General features: G+C 34.5%; 1 protein-coding gene and 1 long non-coding RNA gene across 4 annotated transcripts in view; one reads left to right on the top strand and one right to left on the bottom strand.

Moving 5' to 3' along the window:
• Nucleotides 1–1,697: 1,697 nt before the first annotated feature.
• The window catches only part of Hs3st-A (Heparan sulfate 3-O sulfotransferase-A), a 130,729-nt gene continuing 121,722 nt past the window's right edge, over nt 1,698–10,704 (bottom strand). For both annotated transcript variants that reach the window (XM_065363862.1, XM_065363861.1), the window contains one exon: nt 1,698–4,154. In XM_065363862.1, coding sequence (XP_065219934.1) covers nt 3,791–4,154 — 364 coding nt within the window. In that variant the 3' untranslated portion in view covers nt 1,698–3,790. The remainder of the gene's footprint in view (nt 4,155–10,704) is intronic.
• LOC135845365 (uncharacterized) lies at nt 8,641–10,427 on the top strand. 2 transcript variants are annotated; one of them, XR_010558738.1, is made up of 3 exons: nt 8,641–8,800; nt 9,090–9,186; nt 10,051–10,427. It is a non-coding gene; the product is annotated as an uncharacterized LOC135845365 (long non-coding RNA). The 2 variants fall into 2 exon arrangements; XR_010558737.1 differs by having other exon boundaries at nt 8,641–8,965.

The following is a 10,704-nucleotide window of genomic DNA, read 5'->3' as shown; positions in this document are numbered from 1 at the left end:
ACCGCGATGATTTGATTGCGCTAATGTCTTTAACCATCTTGTTAAAAATGCTACGAGTTCTGGCAGAGTCTTAGCGGAATTGACCCTGTCGCACTGAAGTTCAGCTTGACCTTGTATGGTTGCATTCCAGTAATATTTGAGGAAACTGGTTTTCGTCGCTTCGTACGTGTCAGTGCTGCGGCACGTTTGTCGCCATTGGGCGGCGTCCTTCGTAATGACTACGGACTTAAACGCAGCCGCTTTGTGCTGATTTTCAATTTTGTACATCGCCATATGATCTTCAAAGGCTTCAATGAATTCGTGGGGGTGCCACCGATTCTCCTCTGTGTATGTAATGCCGGCGTTCTTCATGATACCGAAGTCAATACGAGGTGGTTGTAAATTGCCTTGAATAGCTGTAAATTGTTGGTGCGGTGGCACCGCGTCGTATTTATCTTTTAGACGGAAGAATTCAGTTGTTAGTACTTCGTGGTTACGAGTATTCCTTTTAGTTTCAATTATGTTTTGACGTAATGTTTCGTCTGTATTGTCTGCACGTTCGGTAAGTTGTAGTACCGAGTACTGTGTGCTTGTTTTTAATTCAGCGAATTCAGCTGCGTGCTCAGTGGCCCAAGTGTTTATGTTGTTAATCGATTGTCTCAATTCGGCGAGATTAGTCTCCGATGATGTTAGTCTAGGGTCGACATTGCGAACAAAATTAGCTGCATTCGCAGCTGATATAGCAGCTTCTTGCGCGGCAAGGCGCGAATTCTGAGCGGCTTGGCTGCTAGTTGCCACTTGGTTATTAAATTGTTGTTGCTGAATGTACAGCTCTGTCAAATGTTCTCTTTCTACCGCGAATCCTTGTTGGATTGTAGCTTTCAAGTATGCGCAATTGATTGCTTCGTCATCCTCAGGTAGATCCGGGAAGTTTATATTCGGAATGTTATTATTCCCAGCCATTTCGGGTTTAGTTTCGGAGATTGGCTGTAAAGTAGATTTTGGCACACTACGGCGCGATGTACTCTTTCCTTGTAACGCACGTTCGTTATAATCTACTCGTGTGGTGGTCCGAGTACTGCGGCGCAGTGGTGTATTGGACATAAAATAAATTCTCTAAACGTATTCGAAAAATATTTTTATTGTATAAAATAATTGAAGCAAGTTGAGAATATTCACGAGGTAGTAATAAAGAGAAAATTAGTAGGTACTGCGGCGGTACCTTCACACGAGACGCGCACTTGAAAAATTGGCGCGAACTCGTGGAATCGTTTTAACCGTTGAGACGACGGCGGCAGCTGCAGCTACGGCGATATCGTCCGATGTTCGATGCAACGAGCGGGTGCAGCAGCGGCGTTGGCGGGCCGGCTGCTACTGTACGATGCACTGTTCTATCTAAAAACGCGGGAACTTTTCTTCGGCCTTTTGTGGGCGCTTATTCTCCGGAAAATTCACACGAACAAAAGCGAAAAAAGCTCCTAATATTATCTAGATAAATTTAGCGCAGTATTTATCATGCAAATTGGGCCAGGGAGCCCAAATTAAGCTCACGCGGATGCGTGTATAAGCAGGAAAAATGCACTAAATTTAATTTCAGATTGCAGTTAGGCGCCAATGTGAAATATTACTTTATGCTGACTTCCTATAATGGATTAAGAAGAGACTTACCCCGGCTAGATTGGTAAATAATATTACACAGAATAATACACGACACGCGGTGTTGGTAGAATTATGTATTCAATTACGATACATGTCGATTTAAACACAATTACACAATGAAACAATAATATAATAATTGCCTTCTTCGGCGAAACCGTTTAACACAATTAATACACTGATAAACTCAAATTAACCATATAAACTCAAATTGACATTACAAAGAAATAATAAGTTCAAATTAACCATTCACGCGAACGTGCCCAATAAACTCAAATTAACTGACCCGACACTACACAGTAGTACATGACGAATAACGGCCGCAGCGCCGATCACCGGACTCGACGTCCAGCTCGCGACGCTGTTCAGTGTTACCACCACAAGGGTGGTAATCTGTCCCTAATATCCCTTACAGGAACGGCATATATCCCTCTCACACCATTTCGATAGGTCGCAAGATTATTTTTCAAAAATCCCAAAAATCATGAAAAAAATTTGTGCTCAAAATTCTTCAAAAATGCTCAAAAAAATTTCATTACAATATCAAAATTTCTTCTTAAATTTTAATCTATTTAGATTGCATAAAATGCAACTACTTTTTCAAAAATCTCATAAATCGGGACCCAATTTAGCGCTCAAAATTTTTCAAAAATGCTCAAGAAGTATTTTCGTTGAGTTATTTGAATTTTGCACAAAATTTCGACTCATTTCAATTGATCGGATGACACTTTTTCAAAAATCTCGAAAAAATTTCGACTCAAAAAATATTCTTCGAAAACGATCAAAAAATGTTTTCGCAATGTTATAATTTTTCATGAAATTTTGACTCATTTTTATAGATTGCATCACACTTTTTCAAGATTTCCAAAAATCATCAAATTTTTCGTGATATTTCAACTCATTTTTATAGTAATTAAAATTTTTTATTAATCTTGACTCCGCGTTTTTGGATTGCAATTCACAGAGACGAGTTGAGCTCCACTGGAGTGCCTAATGATTATTTTGCCATTCAACTTCAAAATATTTACCAAAATTTGGTTCAAAATCAAGGAACCTTTCACCTCCCAAAATTTTATCCAGCTTGGAGACACGAGCTTTCAAAGTTTGGTAATTGATAAAAATTGAAAATAAATAAAATTTTCTTATTTAAAAAAAAAAGCACAAGAAATAAAAAAACTGCTAGAATAATTAAATCGCCGAAAAATTCCATTAAAAAAGACTCGTATTTTCTATTTATAACATCCCCTCTAAAAAAAAAACCCTCCCTCGAATTCTTTCCTTCATCAATCTCACTCTAAACAATTATTTCCTATGATAAAACTACAATTACGTTAATGAAACCCTGTTCGACAACACTTTGGGGGAAAAAAACAAAACTCGACGAAACACTTGAAATTTTTCACACAATAAGTAAAAAATACAAAAGAGAAGAACGTAGATGGGAAACGAGCTGGAATCAATTTACTAAACACGAACGTTCATTATAATTACAAAATTCGTTTGTTTGTTGACACCATTTGCTGTACTTTTAGTTAGGTAGGCACCTATTCTTTTCTCCCTCCAACGACTATGCCTGTCCACAAACCACCAAAAAAGCCACCTTCAGTGGTGGCATTTTTATAATAATAATCGAGTAGGTAGGCGTGTATTTAAAAAATAATGAGGCATTTTCAAAGGGCTTGATAAACGGTAAATATTTATTCGATGGTAATTTTAAAAAATACTTACGGGGCACGAGACAATTACGTGATTAAAATTTATTCTCGTACCAAAATTACTATTTGATGGTATGTTGTGGTATGTTTTTGAATACCTAATAGGTAATTAAAAAGTCAGGTCACGAAAATTTGATTATAAGTTCCTATTTAAGAGTATAGAAGGGATGACGAAAAAGAAAACAGGAAATATTAAAAATGGTAGGTATCGGATTAATTCGATATGAATGAAAAACAAACAAGAGAAAAAAAGGTAAGTAAATCTTAAAACTACTGATATGTATGAATTTGCTAAAAAATCACAGATTATTACCAATTCGATACCTCCACCATGTTGCATTCCAATCCATACCTTTGGGAAAAACTCGCATTAAAACGAAAACAAAAAAATTGAAAATGAAACAATTGAGGGGGAAAATGCAAAAAACGCAGAATAAAAATTAATTCTCAGGCCAACCGAGTTCTTCGCCGATTAATTCGTATAACCTTTGATTATGATCGTTGAAGAATTTTCTCAGTTTGGATACGACTAGAGGATCGACTCTGGGATGTTTTCGACCTTTACTTTCTCGTAAACATCTTTCGCTGCCGTTGATTTTCAAACAGTAAAAGCCCTTCGTTTGATTGAAGTAGAAATTATCTCTGGTGATTTTGGATTCTAGGCCGAGGAACGATTCGATTTTCTGCACTTCGGATATCGGATCTTCGATGAGCCGGTCGCCGCTTACGATTAGCATTTGATTTCGCGGAAATACTTCGAGCCATTGTAGCATGTAGGTGTGGTAGATTGATATGGCAATAGGTCTAAAACACGAATAAAAATTGAAAATTAGCTATCACGAAAAAAAATTACTGGTAATCATCATAAGAAATCCCACGTGAAAATTTTATGATACCTAGGTACATGTATCATTCCTAAAACTGGGGAAATATTTTAAAACGCAATAGTGCCAATTTTTTAGTCATTACCTCATTACCTACTGAAAGTTTTAAAAAATCAAAAGAATAATTTCATACGTTTTTTGCTATTTTTCCCAAATTTTTGAAATTGGAAATAATGATCCAAAAATTGGCAACACTCCCTTTCAAAATATTTCCTCGTGCTCAGAAATTATACCTTTCGATGTTTTGATGATTACTTAATGCGAAATATTCTAGAAGAAAAGTTTTTCAAAACACAAATAACAATAATTTGAGCGTGATGACAAGAAGTGAAAAAGTCACAGTTTTTTCGAAAATGCTCTCTCTTTGAGCACCCATTTCTCCCTCTCAAGGGCACCTCTGAAGCTAAAATGTTTCCTGAGTGACTTTCAACTCACAGTGAAGGTTTCTGCTGAATTTGGTCAAAATCTGCTGTTTTTTTTGGGGGGGGGGGCAACCACCCCAACTTACATTAAGTACTTTTCCCTTGATACTCAAATTAAATTATGAGAATCAGTAAATTAAAGAAATTGCACCAAAATATGAGGAAAAAATTGAAAAATTTCGAATACATTCTCAATATTGGTAATTATCAATCAATCAATATATTTACTTCCAAAGTATTTCGAAATTACAAAATATCCCCCAATGCGCAATTACGCTAGCGAGGGAGCCTCCATGGTAACATTGTTCATAAAACAGTAAATATTGTGAGAAAAAAAAATTAACAAATTGAAGGAGGAAAAAAAAGAAAAACAAACAAAACAAAGCAAAAATAAACAAATAAATGAATATAGAACAAAACTAAAAATAATGACAACATAGGAAAATTTCACAATTGTGAAGGAACGCATCGGTGAAGTCCATCAGTACTCAGTAGTAAACCAAAAAATAATCTATCAACATGCCAGAAAGACAAATTCATTTAGATCAAACAATCATCCTAGAATAAACTGAAATGAATGCATCTACAGCGGAATAACAGGACCCTTACATATTAATAAGCAAACAGAAAAATAGACATGTGATGTCGTACTACCCACCCCTATAACAATTGTCAACATCAACATTTACATCGACTACGTTTTTTCCAACATAATGATGGAAAAGTGACCAATAAGTTATTTAATAGGAATCTTCTGTCCGTAAAGAAGCCAGGTTAATGACAATTTTCGAAATTTTCTCATTATTTCTGACACTTTAACATGCCATTTCTACATGTAGATGTAAATTTTGATGCTCGAAATTTACATCTAAGTACAACTATGTCGGCCAATTTTTCAGGATTAAAATTTCTTTTTTAGTGTTTAAAAGTTCAGTAAACATTTAAAAATGTGATCTTTAAAATTATTCACTTTTCCATAGTTTGAAGTTGTCAATGTTAAGTATGTCGATGTGAAAGTTGATCATCCACCTTACATCCAACACCAACATCGACCAAATTTTCAAAGATTTCTCAAATTTGATAAATTACGTTGATATTGTGGATGTATTTGTAGATGTCGAATTTCACATCAACATTAACATCGACATGTTGTCGACATGAAAATGTATTAATTTAGTATAGATAAGTTATTGCACCTTTCAATATAAAGAGTTTAATGTTCAACTACTGAATTGTATGGATTTTCTGTATATACTTCTCGGAGGTGGCCTCTGCGTCAATGCTGCTTTCAGCACAAGCAATGGCCACCTAAGAGTGTAAGAGAAAATCATTTTTGGAAAAAAATTTTCAATTTTGAAACTAAAATTTTACATTTTACATAGCTGGAGGTCGCTGTAAATTTTGATGCCAATGTTGATCCATCCACAACGGTCACATGATCCCACATGTCAATGTAAATTTTGACCCTATGCCGAGCCAATTGTCGACATTAGTGCTGATCAACATTGGTCAACAATTACATCAACAATTGGCTCGACACAGAGTCGAAATTCACATCAACATGTGGCATCCAAAAGTGACAGATGTGGGTGGGTCGTCATTCACATCAAAATTAGCATGGTCATTGTTGTACAGGCAGCAGTCTGTAAGGTGTTTTCGCTCTCCAGTAGCCACCAGACCACCGCCAGCTGAGAGCCCAAACCTCTACTCATCACTGCATTAAACAGCCTTGGCAAACACCACGAAGCCTGAGCACTTGATCTATCTCATCAGTACCTAGGTAGGGGAGCTATCGTGTTTTCAATTTTCCTCCACCTCTCATTCTCATAAACTCTAAATTTGGACCTATTCCTTTGTATATAGTCAATTGCCTGGACTTGATAGAGTTTTTGAATAGGCAGAATTTCTAGTTTTTGAAAATCGTTTTTTGGACTTCCCCCCTCTTTTTACCTGCACTGCTCCTAACTGCCCATTCATGTAGAATATGAATAGGTTCTAAGTGATAGTCCGCTGCCCCCCCCCCCCCCCCGATGAACAAGCCATACTAATATTACTAATGCACAAATTGATAGAGAGCATAATAAATTTTTACCATGTTGTGAGTGTCAAAATGTTGTGCCAGGAAACAAATTAAATAGTTAAGGCTATTCTCTACCCCCAGTGAAAACGTTCGAAATATGAAGCCGATTTGTTTGTTATTTTCATCGTTCGTTCATAAGATTGCGTGTAATCGAGTGAACGAATTTAGTCGTACCTATGTCCCGCGACTCGCTCCCATCTAAACTTCAGACGGGGATTTCTCCGTGAATTTTCAAAATTCTTTCAATTTTTTTTCACCAATGCTAATACTTTATCATTGAAAGCGAGGGTATGTAGCCATATTTTCTAATTTAGCTTTTCCAACGGAGATCTGAGCATCAGTAGTACCTCCATTCAATTCCCAATGACAACCACAAAATGACATAAATCAAAAATATCTCGACATACCCTCGCTTTTGAATGTTTTCTGAATAAAATAAATCAAACCCCACAAAAATCCGTCCAATAGTTTTCTCACAATCCCCGGCCAAAGTTCATAGTTTTCATCAAAATTTTACTGATAACAGGAGGGTAGAGAATAGCCTTAATAGTTTGGTTTCCTAAGTTCAGTTTGTAAGTATAAACTCGGTTCTTTCCAAATCAATTTGGAATCAATCATTATAAGGAAACAAAGGAGGAGTCCCGTTAAGACCATTTTTTTGGCACCAGGAGTTCCCAAAGTTGTGAATAAAACAAGAATTTTAGGAACCACTGAGTATTATTTTCAAAAACTTTTTTAGCGTGGAATATCTGTTTGAACCTTTTTCTATATTTTCGACCCTTGGGAGCAGAAATTAAAGGGTTTTTTAATTTTTGAAAAATTTTGGAACCAACTATTTTGAATCTACCCCTTTGAACCCCACTAGAAAAATTTTTACAGTTAATTAGTAGGTACATATCTGAAAGACCTCCATCCTACCAAATTTAGAGCTCGATAAAATTTTGCGCTGGTATTCAAAAATCCAATTTTCCAATTTTTCGTAATTTCGATAAGTATTTTGGGAACCCCTGGAAAATTAGAAACCTGCGATTTGCACCAAACGTAACGTTTTTAGGTATATATTCAATTATCTGTATGAAAAAGTTAAATTAAGCTCATCCCTGTATATTTGTAATTTTGAATCCTTTTTTACAGCCCCCCCCCCACTTTAAGCACCCCTAATAAAGGCGTTTATGCTTTTTTTTCAAATAAATAAAAGAGTTTACATTTGAAACACACTAGAAGTGCTCGATAATTTTTCATTTGATTTTTCCTGTAACTTTCATAATTGAGCTTTTTTGGGTCAAATTTTGAGATTTTTGTTATGTTGTCTGCACGTGGTTCATTTTGTTTATATAATGTAAATGTATTGTGAACGCAAAAAAGCCCAGATGCTGAAGCGTCCTAAAATAAATAATATTCATTCATTCATTCATTCATACATTCATTCATTCATTCATACTCGTACTTCGTTAAAATCGTAAAAACGCTGCAAAATTAAAAATTGAAAAAATTGAGTGATTCGTATTCCAATTTGGAAAATCCAAAATCAGTACTCTGAAAATTTCATAAAGATTGGTTAGTTATTTTTTGAATAACACACTGTGAAAATGAACTATAATTACCTAATTATGTAAAATAATCAGGTGTTTGACATTTTAATGCTATTTTGAGAACACCTGCTATACTGACAAAATTTTAGGAAAAAGCGCGAACGATATATTTTTTTCAATTACCTATTTCCCATCCTAGCATCGTGCTAGATGTGCAAAAATACTTAGTAATACAATGCTCCATTCTTGGCTAAACTGTTAATTCGTACTGGTTATTATGTATTAATTCTAATTTATACAATTAAGTAGAATTAATCCATTTCGAGTGTCATATTCGTTAATTATTGTGAAAACCTTTAGTTTATAAGTCAAAATTGTATTCATTATATCAGTACCTACAACAAGACGTTCCTACCTTGGTGTTGTGTTTTATTTTAATAATTCAAGAATGTAATGTACGTATCCGAGTGTATATTAGGTACGTATTATCGAGAATTACTATAGGAAGACTCCCGGCAAAGTCAGGTAACTGGTAAGTCAAAATTGCGAAATTTTTATCTCCTATTCCGATAGCTCGAACGGTCACTTCTGAATAAAGTGATAAGTACCTACATGACTTATAGTACATATGTACCAAGTAGCTGATTACTAGTGGGTATTTCTTCATTCATGGAAACTATTACTCATAAAATAATTTGTGAGTATAATATTACCTATAAATTAAAAGCTGTATTTCTCATATGATTTTTTCACGAATTAACGATAACATGTAATGAATACCTAATGCATACACCATTAAGTTTACACCCTACATATTTCAGGTAGAACAGAATATTTACGAATGTGTTGCAATATGTTGTTTGATCTTGTTGTCGTTGTGATATCTGTATCAAATTATTAGTGGCATCAAATCATCAGGTAATTCCCATTTTGCATAGATTGCAGACTACTTTACTAATTCATAAGTGGCGTAAGGTATCAACGCAAAGTTTGACAACTAGGAACTTATTTTTCACTGTTTTCCTCTCTTAATGAAAAATACTAACTACCTACCTACCTATACTCTCTTTCTGAGTTGGTATTTTCAATTCAAGCGACAATGAGCATCATCTGAGGTTTCATTACCTCGACCCATAAGTAGGCATTTTGATTTCTAGAGGATTTTTTGCCAGTTGAACTGCAGATTATTCGCAGTCCGCATCAGTGCAATAAAAATTTTTAACATCCAGTAGAATTTCATAAATTTTTTCAACCGATGTGAAATTTTGCCCACAGATTTCTGTCTATAGAAATGAGTGGATTCATTTAAGTAGACTCATTCAACATCTGTATTCAAAATGTTATCAAAAGATGAATCAGCGGGACAAATTACCTACACTCTTACAATCTGTTTCTAACAGAAAACATTATAATCATTCATCCCGGAAATCATGAAAAAATTGTAGGGAAGTGATTCTGATACGAAAGTTTGATTAAGTAACTTATATTTCACATATAAAATACTTTTTTTAGAAGAATTTGTCATTCGCTTGTGTTATCTGGTTGTTATTCAAACGTTTATTTTGAAAATATAATTATAAGTACCTAGCTTGTCCTGAGATGATTTAGTATTATAAAACTTGTACATCAAATCAGGGTCCCATTTCACAAGTAATACAATACGTACTAATTTTTATGCTTTGCCTACTTGAATTATTGAGCTTACGTATTTTATTTATTTTTAGTTTTTGAAACTTCCTATACCATACACCACATCACATTATTTATTAATTTGCTGTTTAGGAGCAACATCAATCCCAAAGCACGACAAGGTGAAAATTTTACGACAAATGACATGAGGTATCTCACAGAAGAATATTCCGTTGAAGAAATTCTGACCATACCATTACTGATCTGCTTAATCATCCATTTTTATAAACCTTTCCGAAGTGGTAAGATATCAGTGCAAAGCTTGGAAAAAGAAAATCTCACTTTTTACTTTTTCTGTTATTGTACCCCATTTATTGCATTTTGGATGCTATCAATTTATGGCCGAAAATGCTGCCTAACGTAGGTTGCTTTCGAATAACATTAAAGTTTAAAAATGTGTTCATTATAGAGTGAGTGTGCATAATTTTATTTTTGTATTCAAAATAATCATTAAAATTTTGATAATTTTACCACGTATTTCTCAATTTAATTGCATTCAATTCAGCTCCCATCTTGATAAGTCACATACTTAGATGAAAAGGTTTTCAAAAATATTGAAATAATAATTTGATTCTCGGCTCAAAATTCGTTGAAAAAAATCGAAAAATATTTTTGTGAATGTTTCACAAAGCTTTTATCTGCCTATTTTTATTAACCATATCACACTTTTTCAAAAATTCCAAAAATCGTTACCCAATTTTGGGCTTGAAATTCCTCAAAAGTACTAAAAAAAAATTGAAAACTCGC

Source organism: Planococcus citri, chromosome 4 (assembly GCF_950023065.1).
Source record: "Planococcus citri chromosome 4, ihPlaCitr1.1, whole genome shotgun sequence".
NCBI lineage: Eukaryota > Metazoa > Arthropoda > Insecta > Hemiptera > Pseudococcidae > Planococcus > Planococcus citri.
The sequence above is the reverse complement of the archived record's forward strand: the minus strand, read 5'-3'. Positions and strand labels throughout refer to the sequence as shown.